Genomic DNA, 24,505 nt, shown 5'->3' with positions numbered 1-24,505 from the left:
TAACAAACGAATAGGTTCACTTGAATTAAACAAAAAATTCGATCAATTCTTGAGACAAGAAAATATATTCTTGAAAATTACACTGAAAAAAAATATTAATTAATTCAAGAGAAAAATTCTTGAACCAAGAAAACAAAAAGTTTTTGAATTAAGTAAAATTTATTTAAACCAAGAAAAATTTCTTAGCTTAAGAATTTTGTACTCAAATCAAGAATATGAAATTCTTCAAAATTGTTTAATTGATTTAAGTGAATTTTTTTTTCTGTGTATCAAGAATATATATTCTTATGACAAGAAAATTTTCTCAAGAGTAGTACTATTTTTTCTCAGTGTGTTAGAAAAGGATTAGTTTCACTAAAACTTACAGGTCAACGTGGATTCATCATTTTTATTCTTTAACAAGTAATAATATTTTTTAACAAGAAATGTTTTTTATTTTTTAAATAATAAAAATACGATAATACATGAAAAAATGTACTATAATTTTTCTATAGAATCAAACATGGATAACAATAAAAATATATGAAACTTTAATGTTTTTTTTTTTTTTACTAAACAATAAAAATTATTTAAATAAAATAAAAATTCGTCTATACACGGAAAGAACAAGATACCACTGGATATCATCCCAGATTAAACTGAGTGAAAAAAAATTCAGATAGTAGCTAGTATAATCCAGATTACAATTATAATCCAGATATCACGCAGTATAATCTGGATTTTTTTAGCTACTATCTGAAATTTTTTTTCACCACAGATATACTAAGTATAATCTAGGATATCCAGTGTCATCTTGTTCTTTCCGTGTACACTTTTAAATTAAGAAAATTATTTGGAATCAAAAATGGAATTAGATTTTTAATACCCTTACGTAATTAATGAATGGCCCTTTAGCTTATTATACTGACATAGTACATCAAAATATATTTATTTATTATCTATTAAATACCTTCTACGAGTCGGGTGATGCACGACAGCATGACTTATTAATTAATTTATCAATTAATCATTACAATTATTGATTAATTGAAAATTAATTTTTCTATGAAACAAATGGATTTACATTTACAAAAAGTATTGATTTCAGTCTTTAACCACTTGAGCAACAATAGTTACAATATTACATCAGGCAATTTGTCAATAAACTCCTTATATAATATTTATAATTAACTCGCCAATATTATATTTTTATAAATTGGGTAAACTTTACTTTGGAATACTTTTTTAAAATACTCCTTTTTTTTTTCTTTAATATTTCTTGATATATTTATCAGCAGTCTTATTTGCAGTGTTAGTTGTAAGTAAATAATTTTTATGAAAATTAAGTTAGCCGACATTTAAAAATTTTTTTTTCATTAAAAAAATAAAAAAAAAATTTTCATTTCAATGAAATTTAAAAAACTGTAAGTGTAATTTTTAAAAAATATTTTTTTGTTCTAATTTAATTATTAAAAAAAAATTAAAAATGTCGGCTAACTTTAGTATTATATTTTTATGAAAATTAAGTTAGCCGACATTTAAAAATTTTAAAGATTTTTTTTTATTAAAAAAATGATTACAAAAAAATAAAAAAAAAAATTTCATTTTAATGAAATTTAAAAAACTGTAAGTGTAATTTTAAAAAAATATTTTTTTGTTCTAATTTAATTATTAAAAAAATAATTAAAAATGTCGGCTAATTTTAGTACTATATCTTTTTTACAGACAGATATTTTAATCATTTTTTATCATGAATAAATTTAGTAAACGGAGTAAAAAAAATGTTTTCGTAATGAAAAAATTGACTAAAATGGAAATTATGAAATATTTATACATGCAGTGATTGAATAAGATTAATTGGCGAGTATGAAAGTGTAACTACGATAAAATGGAGTTGAGTAACAATAAATAGTTAGTTAAATGAAATTGTGAAAGTACTTGTAGAAGAAAAAAAATTTTTTTTTTAAATATACATACAAATGATGAAAAGATCAGATAAGAAGAAGATAAAGAATGAAGTGAAGAAGAATAATTAGTGACTAAAATAATAATAACTAGTAATTAGTGTGTAATTTGGCGATCTTTGAAGTCGAGGGAAATGGGACCCTTGGGTGCAAGAATGTACTCAAACTGCAATTGCAGCTCGTCTTTAGCGACTATTTCGTATTGACGTACTACTTTAGAGACGATTAGTTGAAGCGCCTTCTCGACGAACCGCTTGCCGGGGCATATTCTGCGTCCAAACCCAAAAGGCTGCACCAGAAGCGGGCTGTGGGGTGCGAGGGGGCTCAGCCATCTCTCGGGCACCCATTCCTTGGCATTCTTGAAATTACAGTCCTGTAAACCTGCTATCCACGTGTGCAAAAGAACAACAGTCTGCAACGGATAAAAAATAAAAATAACTTCAGGTCTATTTATAATTTTCCCGAAATTTATGCTAGTTTTTGTTTAAATCTTGGAAACTTACACCCGCCTCCACTTCGCGGCCAGACAGCTTAATTGGTTCGTCTAAAATTCTTGCGATACAAGGTGTCGTGGGGATTACCCGAAACGCTTCAGTGATACAGGCGCGTAAATATTTTGCGCTGTTGAGATCTTCAGCCGCGATATCGCAGCCTGCTGGAGCCAGGTTTATAACTTCTTCGTAAAGCTCTTTCTGGACCGCCGAGTTGCTTCCAATTAAATGGAAGATAAATACCAGGGTGTTACCTAGCTGCAATTCAATTTCATTGTTTGTAATCTTTCACTTTTATTTACAATAAATAATCTTTTTTTATTATTATTATTATTATATTATAAAGTTTTTTTTTTTTTTTTTTAACTTCAATAATAATTTTTTTATTTAAAGAAATTCTATAAATTGGCAGATCTGCTAACTTTAGTATGATTAAAAAAATTATGAATTGAAAAATAAAAATTAAATTGGCGGACATCTAAAAATTTTTATAATTTTTTTTATTAAAAGAAAAATAAAAACAAATTTTTTTTGGGCTTATAAAGATGGAATTTTTTAAATAAATTTTATTGCTATAATGTAGGTGTTTAGAATTTTATAAAAAGTATCAGATGTCTCTCTATTACAGTATCATAAAAAATTGACAAATATCTGCTAACTTTAGTATGACATTAAAGTTATACAGTAGTTATTTGACCATTTAAAAAATGTATTTCAACAAACAAATTTCTTCCCAAAAATTATTGAAAAAAATTCAATTTTTTAATTTTTAAAATTTCTACTTATCAATTTTTTTTGCCAACTTATTTGTCAAAAAAAAATTCTTAAAATTATCAAATATCTGGTAAATTAATTTTTATAACTTCAGTGTCATTAAAAAACAAAAAGAATCATAATTAAGTGAAAAAATTGTGAAGTTAAACTGTATTTATTGAAAATAAATACCGTGTGTATTCCAGCAGCTATAAAATCGACAATAGCAGCTCTCTTGTCCTTGATATTAAGATTTTTCTCCCTCAAAATGGACTGAAAAACAGCCTCCACCGGTTCATCATGCGCGTTTTCATTCTGTTCTCTTATTGTTGTGTCCAGCAGCTCGGAAATAATGCTGAAACAAAAATTCCTCAAAATAACATCCAATTTACCATGAAATGCAAGTCTTAAATAATAATCTATTTCTAGATGCATAAATTAGAAATGACCTCGTGTCTTGTAAACTATTGACATTTTTAAAGATATAAGCTCACCCCGATATTACACTCATCAAGACCTTTCATTTGAGTACCCACATCAATATTTCATAAATTTGTATATATTTATATATATTATATATATATGTATATATAAAAAATATATAAAAATGTATGTGAGTACTCAAATGAACGCTCTTGATGAGTGTAACATCGGCATGAGCTTATATCTTTGAAAATATCAATAGTTAAGAAAGTACAGTGCAATTTAACATAATTAAGAACGACCTTGTATCTCGTGATCTATTGACATTTTTGAAGATATAAGCTCATCCCGATGATACACTTATCAAGACCTTTCATTTGAGTACCCACATCAATTTTTCATATATTTCATATATTTATATATATATATATATGAAAAATATATAAAAATGCATGTGGGTACTCAAATGAAAGCTCTTGGTGAGTATAACATCGGGATGAGCTTATATCTTTGAAAATATCAATAGTTAAAAAAATACAGTGCAATTTAACATAATTAAGAAATTATCTTGTATCTCGTGAATTATCGACATTTTTAAAGATATAAGCTCATCCTGATGTTACACTTATCAAGACCTTTCATTTGAGTACCCACATCAATTTTTCATATATTTATATATATTATATATATATATATATATATATATATATATATATATATATATATATATATATATATATATATATATGTATATATGAAAAATATATAAAAATGCATGTGGGTACTCAAATGATAGCTCTTGATGAGTGTAACATCGGGATGAGCTTATATCTTTGAAAATATCAATAGTTAAAAAAATACAGTGCAATTTTACATAATTAAGAAATGATCTTGTATCTTGTGAACTATTGACATTTTTAAAGATATAAGCTCATCCTGATGTTACACTGATCAAGACCTTTCATTTGAGTACCCACATCAATTTTTCATATATTTATATATATATTATATATATGTATATATGAAAAATATATAAAAATGCATGTGGGTACTTAAATGAAAGCTCTTGATGAGTGTAACACCGAGATGAGCTTATATTTTTAAAAACTTCAATAATTAAGAAAGTACAGTGCAATTTAACAAAAGTCATTATTTAATAAATCAAAATTTTATTTATTTATAGTTCACAATTACACTGCAGTCACATAGTGACTGCAAGGTTGCTAGTAAATAATAAATAAACAAGTAAGTATAAATAAAAAATAAAATTCTTCGAGAACTTACCTGTAAATTTCATCCTCACTCTCGATCAATTGTTTGTAAGCCTTTGTGGGTAATATTTTCCAAAGCGGTAATCCGTAAAATGCATCGCGAGAAGCAGTAAAATGTATTCTCACGGCTCTGGCCAACCTCGCAGTAAGACAACTCGAATTGGGCGTTAAAAATCCCAAATGTCTTCCGAGAATTAACGTACACGTAGCTGAAACAAACTTTTGCTTTAATACCTGGGCTCTTAACTTCTCAACTAAAAATCTATTATTATACATTTAATTTATTTGATTAAAAAAAAGATACTTACTCTCAAGACCAACTTTGTATGCGATGTCTTCGAAAGAGTGGACAGTGTCTCCGGTCCTGTGATAATTTATGAGATCAATCAGTTCGTCAGATACTTGATTGAGGGCGGGGAAAAATCCGAGGACTGTGCTGGCTCCCATGAGCTCTGGCGTAAGAGCTTCTCGCAATTTGTGCCATGTTTCCCCCTGCCTGGAATTATAAAAAATTGGTTCGGCATTAAAGTGGTATTATTATCCCTTAAATTACCTTCACTTGTATATTGTGTTTTTTATTGCAGGTTGTTTGTTGGATGGTAGGTTGGTTAGTTGGTTGTTTGTCAGAGGAAGAATAAAGGACGTAATAAACGTGACTTACTCGTTGACAAGGCCAAGATTGGTGTAACGATCTTGACGAGATCGTCTGTAAGATGATATGACCTCCTGAGGTGGGCGCATCGGGTACCTGCAGCCCCGGCGTATCACCAGCTCAATGTCATGCCGTGAAAATACTGATATAACTGGATGGTTCCACAGCGCTTCCTCCTTGCACAGCGGACCGTACCTTTGATTCATGTCTGCTCTTAAATCAGGGATTAGTCACCAGTTGATCCATCAGTCAAGTACTAAGTTTTTTATTTTTAGTACACGGAAAAAAGTAAACTGTAATATTCACTCGAATTCCGGTTAATTTTTATAGTTTCAAACAGTAAACCGGACATCGAGGTGGCAAAAATATAAATATTACAGAACTTAATGTAGAAAGTATAAAAGCCACAATTTATAATTTAATATCCAAAATAAGTGATTAGTAGCTGTCACTATAATAAATAATGATTTTTTCATCTTAAAAAATTACAGTTTCAAACAGTAAAAATTGCCATTTCAATATATAGTCCATATTATGAGGAGAAGGGGAACTTAGATGAAAGAGAAGGGGGTCTCACTCTGGGAGAATTTAACATTTGAAACAGTAAAAATTATACTTTTAAATTATACATTTTACCAGTCCAAACAAGTCAATAATTACAGTTTTATTTTTAGCGTTGCGTTTAAAATTTACCATTTTACTTTGTAAATATTGACGTTGCTCATATTAGAAATTTACTAACTTTATTTTATACTTTTTACATATCATAAGATCATTTTTTAGGCACGAAATGATAAATATCAAAGTCTGAATTCTTAATTATTATACTTTAACATTTTAGACATTTACATAGCGAATATTACTGTTTGAAATAGTATTTTCTACCATGTAAAGAGTAAATTGTAACGTTTAAATTGTAAATATTATAAAGTGAATAGTAAAATCACGATTTTACTGTTTGAAATGGTAATTTTTAGCAGTTGATCATTACTTATTATAAATCGACTATTATTTATTACAGTTTACTTTTTTCCGTGTAGATTTAATAGAAATCTAACTATTGCATTTCGGCTGCCCAATTTTAACACACAGTACACGGAAAAAAGAAAACTCGAAAAATTACATTATAAACAGTAATAATTGTCCCGTCGTATTCAAAATTAGAAAAATTACAGTTCGAAATAAAATTTTTTTAAATTCAAACTTTGAATTTTAATTTTCAGAGCTTTCAATGTAAATATTACATTTTACAATGTAATTCTTATAAAATCTGTAATAATTACAATCTGAAACTGTAATTTTTCCAGTTTTCATCACGGAGCGCCACGTTACATTATATATTGTAATTTTTCGAGTTTTCTTTTTTCTTGCTGCATTTTTTATAACTTTTGAACCTTAATTTCAAGTATTTTTTCTTAAAAATATTTAGATTCAAGTATTTTCTATTCATAAATCAAATTTTTCATCAATTTGGCAGGCAAACTTTTTTTTTAATAAGAAAAATTTTTAAAAATTTTTAAATGTTAGTTACTGTGTTTTGAAATTGGGCAGCCGATTTGTTCTCATGACGCAACTTTTGAAAAATTTTGCTATTTTCTGACTCAGTTCCTCAAGCTGGTTAAGAAAATATCATGAATTCAAAAGTTCATATATGTATGTATTTATAATCTTAGACGAATACCAAGGCCAAGTTCAAAGATAAGCTTAATCGGTCAAGTAGTTCAGAAATTATAGGGTTCCAAAATTTTCAAAATCATACACGGAAAAATGTAAACTGTAATAAATAATAGTCAATTTATAATAAGTAATGATCAACTGAAAAAAATTACCATTTCAAACAGTAAAATCGTGATTTTAATAATCATTTTGTAATGTTTATTATTTAAATGCTACAATTTATTATTTATATGGAAGAAAATACTATTTCAAACAGTAATATTAATATTACTAAACAATAATAATACAGTTACTAAATTTCCAATACAAGCAACGTCAATATTTACAAAGTAAAATGGTAAATTTTAAACGCAACGCTAAAAATCAAACTATAAATATTGACTTGCTTGGACTGGTAAAATATATATTTTAAGGTTGTACGGACACTAATGCACTTTTGAAGATCGGAAGCTAATTTTTTGATATGTTGTAAATTGCTATATTATACGTCTAAATTGATTTTTTGGAATAAATCTGGCGTAGGGTTATCGTTTAATAAATTATTAAAAAATTGAAATTTATCATGTAGCCTATAAAAACTACTGGCGAATGGCACATATATCGATTTATGTGACTACCTCTGAGGATGATTAAAAAACAAAAAACTTATATTTTAATCAACCAACTTTCGTAGAATACGTTATAAATAAAATGAAAATTTTCTGAAATTTACTGTTTCAAATGTTAAATTCTCCTACATTGAGACCCCCTTCTCCTCATCTGAGTTCCCCTTCTCCTCATAGAATGGACTATATATTGAAACAGCAATTTTTACTGTTTAAAACTGTAATTTTTTAAGATGGCAGAGTCGTTATTTACTATAGTGACAGCTACTAATCACTTATTTTCGATATTAAATTATAAATTGTAGCTTTTACACTTTCTTTATTAAGTTCTGTAATATTTATATTTTTGCCACCCAGATGTCCACTGTACTGTTTGAAACTATAAAAATTAACCGGAATTAGTTTACTTTTTTCCTTGTAAAAATTCATATTTTGGTAGATTCTTTCGCGCATAACTTTCGAATGAAATAACTTATCGAATTTTTGTAAATTGCATTTTAAAGAACATTAAACGAGCTTCAATTTTTATGCCATTTTATTCTCCTAAACTTAAAATAATCTATTCGTCTATAGGCTTTCAATGAAATTTTACTTTTGCAGTCATTTTTTCGATCAATTTGTCCAATATATCTGATAAAAATCTATTTATATTTTTATCTTTGTTCTCAATGAATTTTTTTTTTGTATACAATTCTAGTAGTTTTTTTTTTCTATTCATTGTGAAATCTACTTTCATTTCGGCCTTTTTATTTTTATAATTATTAACTTCCTCATTTATTACTAATCTAATCAGATTAATTGGGTTTTACACTTGAGAAAAATTTTTTTTTAGAAATATTTCTTCATTGATGATGACAAATCATCAAGACGTAAGATTCTTTTTATATTAATTTTTTTTTTTTGGATTAAATTGATAATAAAAAAAAAAATTTCTCGCCTAATTGAGACATTGATAAGATAAATTTTTCGGCGGATTTTATTAATGAAAAAAACCGATGATAAAATATTTAAAATTAATTATTTTATGTAACTTAATATTTAAAGAAATGAATTAAAGAGTTTTTTCTCAAAAATTAGCATCACTAAGTATAAACAATTATCGATAAAATTACTAATCCCCGGACAACAAGAATTGAACTGTGACCCGGTAATTTTTTTATCCAGTTTAAAAATATGTTAATATTATGAAATAATAAAAAAACTGCATCTAATGCAAAAAAAAATTTCAATGTCAATTTAAATGAGTGTTGAGTATTGAAGCATGAATAATTTATATCAAGGTTTAAAATGATTGGACGTAATAAGAATAATTCAAATATAATATTACGAGGGTCAGTAACTGGGACTATTGAGAGTGTTCCGGAAATTAATTCTTATTTAATTATACTACAACTGATTTCATAATCATGATTTATAGTTCAAATAATTAAATGATTGTTGACATTAAGTTATTGTTACAGTGAAAGTACCAGACGTACTATCATTTGCTATTATTATCATTTTTATTTTCTTCTCTTTTTTATTGGGAAGAAACAATCAAATAGTCAACTCAATAATATTTTTACAATTGATAATTTTTTTTTTTTTAACTGTGAAATATAAACAGCTCGGCTGCCTCATTTTAAAACACAGTAACTGACAATTTTAAGATTTTTAAAAATTTTTCTTATTAAAAAAAAAAGTTTGCGCGCCAAATTAATAAAAAATTTGATTTGTGAATAGAAAATAAATATTTTTAAGAAAAAATACTTGAAATTAAGGTCTAAAAGTTATAAGGAATGCAGCAATACTAAAAATAAATCCAAAAGACCAGTAGATTTCATAATGAATAAAAAAAAAAACTACTAGAGGATTGTATAAAAAAAAAAAAATAAAAAACCAGTGCAATAGAAAATTTCATAATTGGCATAGCAGAATAGGACCTAATTTTGAGACTACACATATGATATGGTACTCAAATTGAAGCTTATTTAAAGAGCTTTCAGATGCAATTTACAGAGATTCAATAAATTATCCCATTCAAAAGTTATTTGACTAAGAAAGTGAAAGTGAAGAAATATGATTTTTTAAAATTAAAAAAATTTTGAAATCCTTGAATTTCTAAATTATTTGATCGATTAAGCTCATCTTCGAACTTGACTTCGATATTTATCTCTACAATAAGTATGTTAAGTTTGGTGGAGATCCGTTGCTAATTGTAGACACTATCGTCCTGACAAGTGACGTTATATCCCATAAATATATAAATATCTTTTATTAAAAATTTGATGTGACATTTTCATTTTTGCCGCTTTTCGTTGCTATGGTGACCACTTTGGCAACGGTTACCATAGCAACGGTTACTATGGCAACGGTTAAATATTAAGGAGTAAAATTTGTAAAAATATTAATTAATTAAATTGTCGATAATAAACATTTTGACAGAAGCGCGCAATGCGCGTTTGATTTTTAGTATATATAAACTTTTGAACTATATACATTTTCTGAATCCGCTTGACGAGCTGAGTTGAAATATACACTGATAAAAAATTTAACTTGACTCAAGAGCCAAAATCTTGAACCAAGAATACCATTTTGAAGAAAATGAGTTTCTTGAGTCAAAAAATCACTCTTAATTTGAGTAAATTTTTCTTGTCTCAAGAATTTATTTCATTTTCTTTTTCATTTTCTTCAAAATGATTTTGGCTCTTGATTCAAGTTAATTTTTTCATCAGTGTTGTAAAATTTTTCAAAAGTTCCATCATGAAGACCAATGCAATAGTTAAATTTCTATGAAATCTACTAAAAGGTATAAAAATTTTGCAGTTACTGTGTTTTAAAATTGAGCAGCCGAGCTGACTTAAAAATTTTAAGTTTTATTATACACGTGGTGATATAAATTTCTTTGATATGCAATTTATAATTTTAAGTGAATAAATTTTATTTAAAAATAAAACATACCTTTGTATGCATCGTGAATTTTATCCATTTCGTAGCGTCCGAACCACGAAAAGATCCACCTGGTCCCGAGAACTGGTATCGGCACGGGTCCGGGAATCTTTTCTGAAATAAAATCCAGTTTAGTGATAAGCTCAGTTTTCGCTACTGAATACTTTAATAGCTACGAAAAATTTAATCATTCTTATTATTATTATTTTTGTTATTACAATCGGTGACGATTTTAGATTACATTTAAATTCAGCTGACGTTTGAAACCCGACGACGTGGTTACCGTTATATGTTTATAAAACTGGCTTCATCAGCTAATAATTTCTGATATAATGATTATCGCGTCGGTCAGATTCGCTCATTATCATCAATCTCATTTATCGTCTATGCTTATTTAGTATACATATATGCTGCTGATACTCTCCATTCTCTCTTTCTATTGCTAAACCAGTTTTCTCCAATGTGGACTTTGATATTCTCATTCTCATTTTTTTATTTATTTTTACCTTTTTTTATCGATAGTGTCTTATTATCACTAAATTAAAAATAGTTATACTTTCGTTAACTTTATAATATATTATAACATAAAATAATAAATTAATAATAATAACAATAATAATAATGATTATCTCAGGAAAAAATATCAATTTTTAATTTCATTTCAAATCTAAGATAATAATTTATAGATCTATATTTTTTTCTTTTTTATTTTATCTTCAAACGAAAAGATAAAATAATCAATTATTTAAAAAGAATTTTAAAAAATCTTATAAAATTTTTTCATCCAATAAAAATCAATAAAGAAAATTATTTTTAAAAATTTACTTTAAAAATTTTTTTTATCCAATAAATATCAGTAAAAAAAATTATTTTTAGTCATTAAAAATGATTTAACAACCAGAGTAATAAAAAATTACTGTCGGTAATTAAAAGAATCAATTTTTCAATATTAATTGAAATAATTTATAGCTTTAACAATAAAAAATTATTTTTTAATCAATAAATAATTTTTAAAAAATTATCTAACAAGTTAAATTCTATTTTTAATTATTTAATTACGTATCATGATTCGTAAAAAAATAAAATGATTACAATACTAATTGATTTTTTATATCAATTATTTTTAAAAATAGTCTAATTGTGTTTTTTACCTTTAGAAAAAAGCCAATGGGGCCGGTAGCTTGTCGCGTAGGCCCAAATCGCCAATAGGACCCCGGTGATTATTTCAAGTAATGCCATCATGATGTCTGCAATGATTTACTGCAACATAAAAATAATATTTCTAGTAAAAAATAATCAAGGTAAAAAAATAAAAAAAAATCTATTAATGTAATATTAGTCAGCGGTTAATTTAATCTCAGCAAAGACAAAGATCCATACAATTATAATTGACCGATAAGTTTGATTATTTCCGCAGTAGTAAAGTACTGATTACTGTCGGCCTTAAACAATTTATCTTTTGTTTATTTATTGACTTCCTGCGGCTTCAATTGCTCGGTTTAACTTAGAATTGCTCTAATCATTTTGATCGCTTTCCGTTCGAGAGATACTATTATAAATATAAATATTCAACGCGAATTAATATTTTATATTTATATAGATCTGAGCGGTATCTTGCGATACAGAAACAAGATATTCAACTTGTTTACTTTCATTAAACAAATTAAATGATAGATAATTATAGAATAAATTTTTTTTTTATAAAAAATAATTTATTATTTATATTTTAATAATTTTTTTACATAATCCTTTTTGTGATACTTAATTTTTTTTTAAACAGAAAATTGCCAGATGTCTGCTATTTTCAGTATTATAATTAGAGCAACAGATGTACAATTTTTTAATTAATTTATGTCGGAAAAAAACTAAACAATTATATATTATGACAGTTTTAAATTATATTTATTTTAACAATTATATTCTATTAGTATGAGTGTCATTTTTATTATTTTAATCCAGAATAATTAAATTTCTAAGATTAAATATTTTTTTTTAATTTATAGAATAATTTATCAAAAAAAAAGTGTCAAAAAATTATCAGTTTGCTATTTCAATTATCGCAATATTATACTACTTAATATACAATCCTCATGCGTGAAATATGATTAATGAATATGATTAGAAGTGAGTAAGTTATTGTAAAATTAGATCACGCAACATACGATTATCAATTTTTTTTTTTTTTTTTTCCAATAATATTTATATATAATATAAGAAAAAAAAATTATCATAGATAACGCACGTTGTGTTTTATTTGTATTGCGAAAGTTATTAAGTCGGGGTTAATGTATGCGTATAAATGTTGCAAAATTTCATTGTCATCCGAACTAAATATTCATTAACAGTAATATATAAATGGAAATATATATAATATATAAAAAGCACACTGTTAACTTGATATATTTAATAATTTACAATAGAATACATTATATGGGTTATCAAATGAGGGTAATTGCGTTAATGGTGAATGACCGATAATCATAATTTCTAAATACTCATTTTAGAACTATTTTATTGCCCATAGACAATCCATACACATGTTAATTAAAACACAGGCACTAATTAATGAGCCGGAGAATTAAATAAATAAATAAACAATGTACCGAGTATCTCGTCACTAATTAAATAATTACAAAGTTATTTATTTGTTTTAAAAAATTGATCGCATTTCCGAAATAAAGCGACCTCGAATTTTAAAATGCAAATTTTGTTTATTAATTCACATTATCACTGATAATTAATTATTGAATTATTGAATAAAAAAAACAAACAATAATAATAATTAGTGGTAAAAAAAATGAATAAATAATTAATAGATAATGTAAATTAAGAAGCTTACTGGTTGTAATAGCAATAAATGTCGAAAGTAATTGATGTAATTAGTAGTAAACATCAGTAATGACCGTACGGGCGTTACTGACAGACTAAGCGAGTGTCCGAGAGTCGAGTCCGAGACAGCGTGGGTCTGGACGATTGTGATCACGCTCGAGATACTGATTATCGCAACATCTTTGCCCGTGGGTCAGGCCGGAAACTCAAATTACAATTATGACAATTGCTCTAGTACTCACTTTAGAAGGTCAAGCGCAGTCCAGATAGGATATCGGTCAGCGAACAAATATTTATTTATTATAAATAAATATTTTAATTTAAATATTGACTAATTGTTTGTAATATTTAATAGTTTAAGCGAATTAAACTTCACTAGCTAAGAAGAATAAATGAGTGAAGAAAGACTGGTGGAATAAATATATAGCTTCACTGAGCACACATGTACGTAACTTAACTTGATTGAGTCGTAAGAAAAACTGTGGAATTGGGTGACAATCGGAGTATTATTTATTGGAGACCGCAAGAAAGGGAAACTATTAATAACAGTACAACAGGTTATAAATAGTAACTATTGATAATAATAATAATAATAATAATAATAATAATTTTATTTGTAGTGATAAAAAAAAAAAAAATAATTGTAGGTGGTGTTAAAAATTGAGGAGGAAAGTGGTATTAGTCAGGCACGGGGGTGAAGCGGGATTACCGCCTCCCCAAGCGTCTGCGATCGTACTGATCCTAAAAAGTATCAGGACACGTTATATTTTTGAAAAGATAGGGGAGGAAGAAGCTAACTAAAGCTACGAAGGGGATTGGGATAGGAGGGAGATACGCGACCGTGGACAAACGTGTGGGGAGGACGAGGACTCTGTCGGGGGGACAGGAGACAGGAGGCGAAAGATAAAGTAAGGACCCGTTGCTGTTACGAGCAAAGGGGAAGAAGAAGAAGAAGAAGAAGAAGAAGAAGAAGATGCAGAAGAGGAAGATGATGAAGAAGAAGAAGAAGCAAGAAGGAAGGCGCGGAAGAGAACGGAATCCCTCATTTTTTTATCTTCTTTCTTCTTACTCCTCCTCCTCCTCCTCCTCCTCCTCCTTCTTCTTCTCGGTGTGTCCTCCTCTTACTCTTATTCTTATTCTTGCGGCTGGTACTCACACTTAACTCAACAGGCTCTCTTTTTCTACTCTTCTTTGCTTCCTTTTGTTGTGCTTGGTCTCATCTCCTCCTCTTTAAGAGTGACTCGTCTCTACTTTGTCTCTGGTGGTACTTCCCTCCTCCTTTTAGTCACGCATGCATTTTACGCACGTGTGTCGTTATCGTCGGGCACATTACAAGACTCTTCGTGTCTCATGTATATGACGCTATCACGGTTTGTTTTTTACCGAGCACTTTTCTGTTTGTTGTTTTTATAGTTTATTTTCCCACCCTTTTTCCTTTTTCAAGCTTGCTTTGTTTATTTTCGCAGCCTGGTAGCGAAAATTAACCACCGTATAGTACACCGACACACCGACAGCCTGGGACAAACTGTTCCATTCGCTTTTGCTTCATTTGGCTTTGTTCCTTTTGTTTACGGACCGAGCGAGGTATGACAACAGTCAGCTAAACTTGTTGTTTTTATTGCTGTTATTGTTGTTGTTATTGTTGTTGTTGTTGTTGTTGTAGGAAAGAACAGAGTAAAATCAAGCTAAAGTTTGGTGTAATCGGTTGGTTGTGGTTCTTTGGCGTGAGTACCACCGAGAAGAATATAATACAATAGGTATTATTTAGAAATGAGTCGAGATCTGAGACAGCAATTGTAATGGATAATTTTGTTGTTTAAGAATTATAGATAACATACTTTAATTGCAAGGAAACTGCTACTGATGAAAATTATGACATTAAGTTAGCAGTTACTTAACAATTTTTTAGTTTTGTTTAACAAAAAAAATTGTTCCAGAAAATTATTTTTAAAAAATTGCATTTTTTATTTTTTGAAATTTCTACATGTCAATTTTTTTTGCTATTATTTTTTTGTTATATAATTTTTAAAATTATTAAATATATTCTAAATTAATTTTCATTGAAAATTAAGTTAGCTGACATTTAAAAATTTTTATAATTTTTTTTTTTATTGAAAAAAAATTGAAAAAAAAATTTTTAAATCTATAAATGCAATTTTCTAAAAATATTTTTTAGCTCTAATTTAATAAATAAAAAAATTATAAATGTCGGCTAGCTTAAATTTTATCAAATAACAATGAAAAATAAGTTAGCCGACATCTAAAAATTTTTTTTTATTGAAAATTATTTTACAAATAATTTTTATTTGTAAAAAAACTTTAAAAACTACTAGTGTAATTTTTTAAAAATATTTTTTAGTTCTAATTTAATAAATAAAAAAATTATAAATGTCGGCTAACATAATTGTTATCAAATAACGATTGAGGGTTGTAACAAGTACTCATTATAATCTTATAAATAGTGACAATCATTTATTATTTATTTTTATCTAAATATATCAATTTTTCAAAAAAAAAAAAATTGATGCGTAGAAAAAATTTATGGCATTAATTAATAAAAGGAAATTGATAATAAAAGTTTTAAAAAAAATCGATCAAAGTATAATAATAGATTAAAATAAAATTGATAAATTGTTTTATAAAAAAAAAAATATTTTGAAATATTGGGGATTGTTTTTATAATTACAGATATAATTTAAACTGTTAAATTTTAATAATTATATTTAAATGAGTGATAAAATTTTGATGATAAAAATGAATAGTTTTGAAATACTTACCGATTACTGAATATATCCGGCTAACTTACGCCGCTAGTACATTAATTATCGATATTGTTCGGATTTTTGTCGTAATTACATAGAAGATAATTTTATTGTTATTTAATGGATTTAGAAAATATCAGTTCGATTTTTTTTAATATACTTAGATCAAAAATTTTAAAGTTAAAATTTTATATTTTAAAAAATATATCATTGATAGCGAAAATATTTTTAAGTCATCAATAACCTTGAAAAATTTATTAAAAAAGTAATTGACAAAAATTTAGGTTGTAAATAATTTTTTCATTAAAAGTTAAATAAAAATAACTGGAATATTTTTACTATCCCCATAAAAATTTGAGCGTCGCAATTCTTCAGCGACCAGGAGAAGAAATTAGGAGCACTACGACAACGAAAAAGACAGCGTGGTAGGTTTTGCATCAACTGGAGTATAAAAGCAACAATAAAAATAAAAAGAGAAGAAAGAAAAAGTAAAAATAAAATAAACAGGCAGATGTATTATTATGTCATACATAAGCGCGGTGCAGTGAAGCGAATCTCGAGCGGAGTAGAGTAATTTTTCTTTATTTTATCCTATCCCTTCTCTATACTCTACACTCTACTAAACCCGGTGCGTGTCTGATGCGACGAAGATGATAAATAAACCAAAAAGAAGAGATACAGGAAGGATAAACTCGGACAACAACGATCGTATTGTGTTATTTCGTGGCTGTGGTTATGGGAGCTTTTGCTCGAAGGGAATCCCACCATCCTACCGGTTCAAGCCCAACACCAAGGTATAAGGTATGAGTAAATATTAAAATTAATATATTTATTTTAAATTGCACGCCTTATAAGCAAAGCTTTGAGGTAGTGCTCTACTCTCGATATTTAAAAAAAAAAAAAACAGTTTTCTCGAAACTGAAATTGATTTTTTTTTATTTATATCTCACTTACAGGTTAATCTGAATGTACTAATATCAAGACAAATAATTTGTCAGGCACATAAAATATATTTCAATAACAATTATTTTGTTTAAATTGGTCGAAAAAATGTTCGTACTGAAATAATTTTTTTTATTATCTTAAGTAACACACGAGGGGCTTTCTCAATTAATATGAGCGTTCAATTCACTGCCGTTGAATTATTACACAGAAAAAAAAATTTTCTTGACTGGAGAACAAAATTCTTGGTTCAAGAAAATTTTTGGGTGCCTGAAGGACGACCGAAGTTGTGTTGGCCGAAGTAAAAATTTTTCTTTAAATTCTATTCTTGTCGGAAGTAATTTTTTCTTAATTCAAATTATCATCAATACTTGATACAATAAATTTTTATATTAGATCAAGATTTTTAGATACTTTAGGGAAGCAGCGATACCTACTTCAGCTGAGAAAAAAATTTTATCACATTGAGAAAATTTTTTTCTTGAATATTTGATACCCATTTTATATTATTTTAGTGTGCAATTATACATATTGAATGAAAAAAAATGATTCAATATTATTTGATCTTCCTATTTAACATGTTAATCAATAAAAATATCAATGAAAATTTACTTCTATCTTTGTATTTAATTTTTTGGAGCAAGAGGCTGAATTTTCTCAAAACAACAAGATTTTCTTGACTTAAATAAATTTTCTTGGATCAAGATACGTTTTTCTTTAAATTCTACTCTTGGTGGAAGTAATTTTTTCTTAATTCAAATTATCATAAATACTTGATACAATAAATTTTTATATTTGATCAAGATTTTCAGATACTTTAGGGAAGCAGCGATACCTACTTCAGCTGAGAAAAAAATTTTCTCACCTTGAGAAAATTTTTCTCTTGAATATTTAATACCCATTTAATATTATTTCAGCGTGCAATTATACATATTGAATGAAAAAAAATGATTCAATATTATTTGATCTTCCTATTTGACATGTTAATCAATAAAAATATCAATGAAAATTTACTTCTATCTTTATATTTAATTTTTTGGAGCAAGAGAGAAATTTTCTCAAGGCAAGAAAATTTACTTTTATCAAAAACTAAATTTTTTGGAGCAAGAGAATTAATTTTGTTGGAATAAGTGAAATTTCTTGTGTCAAAAAAAAAAATTTTTTTTTTGCTCAAGAAAATAATTAGGAAGAAAAATATTTTCTTGATTCAAGTGAAACTTTTTTTCTGTATATTTATAAAAAACAAATAAATGACTGTGTATTTTTTTTAATATCCATCTATATATTTTATTATAGTATTTTTTTTCCTCACCTTAGAATTATGGCATCACTAAACCATAGCAGAATTTTTTGTTTTTTTATTATTTTATTTTAATCAATTTTATTGTAAAAATTGAGATTATGAGGCGTGCACTTTTAGATTTTCCAAACTTTTTAAATTTGTGCTTATATTTAGATTTTATTGAATAGGCGAGAGAAAAAATTTAAAAGAAGATGATGGTCAAGTCTTTGCAGCTTAGACAGGTAAAAAATTAACGTGCAAAGTGGATCATTTTGTGGTAGGGGGTAGAGGGTAGGGGTAGAGAACCCTCATAGATACCGAGGAATGTTAGACCACCCATCGTCTTGGTCTAATATAATCTACTATAAAAATACGGGTATTATACGCCGTGGATGGATACATGTTAATGTTAAGGCCCGTGCATATAAAAGTCGGAGATGAGGACGAGGCTGTACTAAGCTAGCAAAGATATTCTATGTGTAGAAGAGATAGGATGCTGGGTAGAGATGAATAGTTAAACTGATAGTTGCAGCATAACATACAAGTTGTACCATTTGAAAGTACTGGACGATGTTATGCGGCGATAGAACAAGAGATAGAAGAAGTTCGACCGGATCGAAACGTTGGGAGACGAGTTGAACAGGGGGAGGTAATGAATTTCTATACATAGAACCAAACCGCCTAGAATCGACTCAGGGGAAATGATATACTTGCCTACCTTTTATATATATAAGTATCGAAGTATATTTAAGCGTGTATAGATATATTATCATCTCTATACATAATGTCATTTATTATTTATTATTTATAATTTATATTTAATATCATTACTTTACAGATGCCAGAGTGAATCGTCGATTAAAACGAGTTTTACACCAGATAACATTTTTAGATTGATTTATTCAAGACTTGAATGTGTGGGCGAGTTTTATGGGAAAATCATTTTCTTAAAAGGGAAGAAAATTTATTTTTTTTTTATTTAATGTTAATTTAGATTAAATTAGTTAATTGCTTTTTTATTATCTATATTATTGAGAGAAGAAGAAAAATTTTGGGTCCAGGATAGTCATATGATAAAATCGGTTTTCTTAGTGAAATTTAGTGTCATTTTAAAAGTATTGGCTTCGATTTGTGCCTTTTTAAGGTTTCATATCGTTTTCACCGATAGTCGATTTATTATGATAAATATTTAAGCTGCATTCAAAAATGCTCTATCTCTAGATACATAATTAAGAAATGATCTTGTAACTTGTGAACTATTGACATTTTTAAAGATATAAGCTCATCCTGATGTTACATTCATCGAGACCTTTCATTTGAGTACCCACATCAATTTTCATATATTTTATATATTTGTATATATGTATATATGAAAGATATATCAAAATGCATGTGGGTACTCAAGTGAAAGCTCGTGATGAGTGTAACATCGGTATGAGTTTATATCTTTAAAAACATCAACATTTAAAAAAATACAGTGCAATTTAACATAATTAAGAAACGACTTTGTGTCTTGTGAACTATTGACATTCTTAAAGATATAAGGTCATCTCGATATTACACTCATCGAGACCTTTCATTTGAGTACCCACATCAATATTTCATATATTTATATATATATTATATGTATGTATATATGAAAAATATATCAAAATGCATGTGGGTACTCAAGTGAAAGCTCTTGATGAGTGTAACATCGGCATGAGCTTATATCTTTAAAAACATCAATATTTAAGAAAATACAGTGCAATTTAATATAATTAAGAAACGACCTTCTATCTTGTGAACTACTGACATTTTCAAAGATATAAGCTCATCCCGACATTACACTCATCAAGAGCTTTTATTTGAATACCCACATGCATTTTGATATATTTTTCACACATACATATATATATATAAATATATGAAATATATGAAAAATTGATGTAGGTACTCAAATGAAAGGTCTCGATGAGTGTAACATCGGGATGAGCTTATATCTTTAAAAGCGTCAATATTTAAGAAAGTACTGTGCAATTTAACAAAAGTCATTGTATAATAAAGCAAAATTTTACTTATTTATAGTCTACAAGTCACAAAAGTCACATAGTGACTGCACAGTTGCTAGTTTTATATTAATGGCAAAAAAATTATGAAGGGTTTGGTTATTTTGAATAAAGAAAAAAAAATTTTTTTAGTTCATTTAAGAAAAAATTTTTTTTTACATTTTAAAATGTATAACAGTATCAAATAGTTATTATTTATATACACAGTAAAAAATTTTTCGTCATTATGTAGAGTGTTAAAATTTGTGTGTTGAATATTTACACTTTAGTGTGCAGAATTTAACATTCTCATGTGTTGATTTAATGATTTAACACACTAGAATGTTAAATTCTACACACTAGGGTGTAAATATTCAACACACAAATTTTAACATTCTATACAATGACGAAAAATTTTTTACTGTGTACATATGAAAATTGTACATGACAATAAAAGTTGTTCATCTATAAAACATACGTTTTAGCGAAATTAGATCCATGTATTATATAAATGTCTTGTTATTTTCAATAAATTTGATACCTGACATATTTTTTCGGTTTCAGGTGACTAAAATTTACCTGACTAATTACAACAAATAACTTGAATAAAATAAAATTTTTTTCAACGAAAAAATACAGTTTATAAAGATAAACTGTAACAAAAGAAAGAAAGAAGAAAAGGATTAAGCAAAAGATCTGAATTTGCTGGCTCGAAGAAAACATTTTTCTCATCGTATTATATTATAAGTAATATCATTCTTACACGGAAGTTGTAATGAGCCTGAGTGGAGAGTCTAGACCTCGAGAATAGAGCTCGGAAAATGTCCTTTTAGAGTAACTGTTGTAGAAGTTTATTTCTTATTTTATTTCTTGTGGCATCATTGCGTTGGAGAACAAGTTCTCATACAGTATATACCATAATAATAACATGTAAGACATAATAGTCGACACATTAAGCCCGAGATCTCACATATATATGTAATGCGTAATTCCGTCCTTAGAATGAATGGGAAACCTGGAAAAGAGTATAAACTCCGGAAAAACGCACCCGGACTTTATTGTGCGAGCGAATCATTCAATTTTTTGCTGTGAAGCTATGGAGTTACCAGTCGCCGTTCACAGGAGGGTATTGATCCTTTACCAAATAAAAATATATTTACGAAGATTTAAATAAAAGAAAGAAAAGAAATTTCGCCGTTCGAGTCAACAAAATAAAAATAAAAATAAAAATAAAAATTAATATAATATAAATATAAATCCAAGGCTGAGACTTTTATTTAGTATTCAGGAAGTTTATTATTTTTATTCTTATTCTTTTCATTTCTTTATTTCTTCCGAGGAATCGTATCGTGTAAGGACTCGTGAAGATAAATATTAGTGACATGTCCTAAATGACCTCTCAGCCAGTTAATTTAGTTGATTTAATGCCAAGATATTTAATGGTTATTATTTTATTAAATCCTTCGGAAGAAATCTTATTCTCCGTAATTGTGCGGTAATTTTATTAAATAATAATTACTGAATCATTTAAATTGAAATGAGTACAAACACGTGTATCATATATAAGTATATATATATATTTTTTGGAGGCATGCTGTAATGTGTGATGGAAGCTTCTGATATTATGTTAACTTGGAATACAAGTTTTTTTTTTTCTTTTTTTTTTTTTACGGACGTGTGTGTTTATTATACATATGTAATACGTAATGCGTATTTTATACGTGGACCTTTTTTTTACCTTTTGATTCTGAAATTGAGAGACATTTAATAATTTTATTAAAATTTGTTCCAAAATTATTTTTAAAAAATTGCATTTTTTATTTTTTAAAATTTCTACATGTCAATTTTTTTTGCCATAATTTATTTGCTACAAAATTTTTAAAATTATTAAATATATGCTAAATTAATTTTATATCAAATTATAGTAATAAAGAAATTAGAAAAAGAAATTTCACATGCAAAAATTTTAAAAAATTATAAATAAAATAATTTATTTATTAAATAAAATTCAAAGTAAGTGAAATGTTAGTTAATTTTTAAATTATGACATTAAAGTTAGCAATTTTGGCCATTTTTTATTTTTTTTTTTTTAAATCAATTTGTTTTAAAAAATTATAAAACAAATTGCGTTTTTAATTTTTTGAAATTTCTACATGTTAATTTTTTTTCTAAATTTTTTTTGCCATAATTTATTAGTTAAAAAAATATGAAAATTAAATTACCCGACATTTGAAAATTTTTATAATTTATTTTATTGAAAAATAATTTTTAAAAAATAAAAAAAAAAAATTTTCATGTAAAAAATTTTAAATATTACACGTGGAATTTTTTAAAAATAGTTTTTTAGTTTTAATTTTTAATTAATAAAAAAAATCAAAAATTTTTGATGAAAATTAAGTTAGCCGACATCTTAAAATTTTCAGAATTTTTTTTATTGAAAAAATTAAAAAAAAAATTTTATTCGTATGTATTTATTATACATATGTAATATGTAATGCGTATTTTATACGTTGGACTCTGTTCTCTGGGTTGTTGATTCTCTGTTGGAGTTGGATCATGACCAAGACCAGGAAGCGAAAGAACCTTCTACCAGCTACCAGCTACCAACGACCGCTCGAGGAATAATCGTCAATGGCATTATTTTTTAATGATTACATGTTTGGTTGTAACAGCTTTTACAAACCAAAAAAGATTTTGTTATTAAATTTATTCACTCCCTGCAGCTAACAATTTTTGGCACGTTTTTTTATTCCTCCGTAATTACAACTTGCTTTAATTTTGGTTCTAAAAAAAACTTTTTCATTTATATATACCGAACGTTGATGGATATAATGACCGGTTGTCTGTTTCGTATAGTTATTTTTATCAAATAAAATAATTAACCCGGTGTAATGTATAAACTGGTATCTGCTATGGGTGTATAATGTATAATGGATAATGAATAATGAATAATGAGTGGTATTCAATGAATGAATGAAGGCTTTTTTTATGTTGCCGCGACTGAGATTTTTTTCACTTTAATTATTGTACTTTTCAGACTGTTTTTAAATCTGACAATTATGAAGATTATTTGTTACTTTTTTTTTTTTTTGATCAAATTTATCAATTTTTTTTTCAATTGTTCGTTTTTTTATGTACTTTTCAAAAAAGATATATCAAAAAAATATAAAATAGAAATTTTATCCAAAAACATGAAAGCCAAAATTTTTTCCAATTTTTAAAGATAAAAAAGCTATCGAAATCTTTATTTTTTCCTTTCACGACATATTTATCATAAATGCGCCGTAAAAACAAGCAGAACAATAAAAAATTTAAAAATGTTAATTTTTTACCTAGTTATGGCCCTAAATGGGGTTGACCCCACTCGTAAATAATTACCGAATTACAACTAATTCAAGTAATTGAAACTAGCAACCTTGCCGTGACGTGAACAATAAATAATCAAAATTTTGCTTTATTAAATAATGATTTTTGTTAAATTGCACTGTACTTTCTTAAATATTGATATTTTTAAAGATATAAGCTCTTCCTGATGTTACACTAATCAAGAGCTTTCATTTGAGTACCCACATGCATTTTCATATATTTTTCATATATACATATATATAATATATATAAATATATGAAAAATTGATGTGGGTACTTAAATAAAAGGGCTTGATAAGTGTAATGTCGGGGTGAGCTTACATCTTTAAAAATGTCAATAGTTCACAAGATACAAGGTCGTTTGTTAATTATGTTGAATTGCACTGTACTTTCTTAACTATTGACATTTTTAAAGATATAAACTCATCCCGATGTTACACTCATGAAGAGCTTTCATTCGAGTACCCACAAGCATTTTGATATATTTTTGATATAAACATATATATAAATATATGAAATATATGAAAAATTGATGTGGGTACTTAAATGAAAGG

At 26.9% G+C, this 24,505-nt stretch overlaps 1 protein-coding gene and 1 long non-coding RNA gene across 6 annotated transcripts; one reads left to right on the top strand and one right to left on the bottom strand.

Moving 5' to 3' along the window:
• Nucleotides 1-1,789: 1,789 nt before the first annotated feature.
• On the bottom strand, nucleotides 1,790-15,084 carry LOC123259430 (ecdysone 20-monooxygenase). Of its 5 annotated transcripts, none has more exons than XM_044719962.1 (9): nucleotides 14,729-15,084; nucleotides 11,895-12,003; nucleotides 10,756-10,857; nucleotides 5,543-5,741; nucleotides 5,190-5,377; nucleotides 4,895-5,090; nucleotides 3,380-3,542; nucleotides 2,447-2,692; nucleotides 1,790-2,355 (listed from the first exon to the last, which is right to left on the bottom strand). In XM_044719962.1, exons 2-9 carry the CDS (start codon nucleotides 11,983-11,985, stop codon nucleotides 2,041-2,043), a joined length of 1,500 nt encoding a protein of 499 aa, XP_044575897.1. In that variant the 5' UTR covers nucleotides 11,986-12,003; nucleotides 14,729-15,084; the 3' UTR covers nucleotides 1,790-2,040. The 5 variants fall into 5 exon arrangements, with proteins under 5 accessions (XP_044575897.1, XP_044575895.1, XP_044575894.1 ...); XM_044719960.1 differs by lacking the exon at nucleotides 14,729-15,084 and adding an exon at nucleotides 13,815-13,924; XM_044719959.1 differs by lacking the exon at nucleotides 14,729-15,084 and adding an exon at nucleotides 13,583-13,711.
• LOC123259461 lies at nucleotides 14,012-15,508 on the top strand. The gene is made up of 2 exons (XR_006508235.1): nucleotides 14,012-14,139; nucleotides 14,220-15,508. It is a non-coding gene; the product is annotated as an uncharacterized LOC123259461 (long non-coding RNA).
• The last annotated feature ends 8,997 nt before the right edge of the window (nucleotides 15,509-24,505 follow it).

Source organism: Cotesia glomerata, linkage group LG2, assembly GCF_020080835.1.
Source record: "Cotesia glomerata isolate CgM1 linkage group LG2, MPM_Cglom_v2.3, whole genome shotgun sequence".
In the NCBI taxonomy this organism is placed as follows: Eukaryota; Metazoa; Arthropoda; class Insecta; order Hymenoptera; family Braconidae; genus Cotesia; species Cotesia glomerata.
This window is presented reverse-complemented; position numbering and strand designations above follow the sequence as displayed.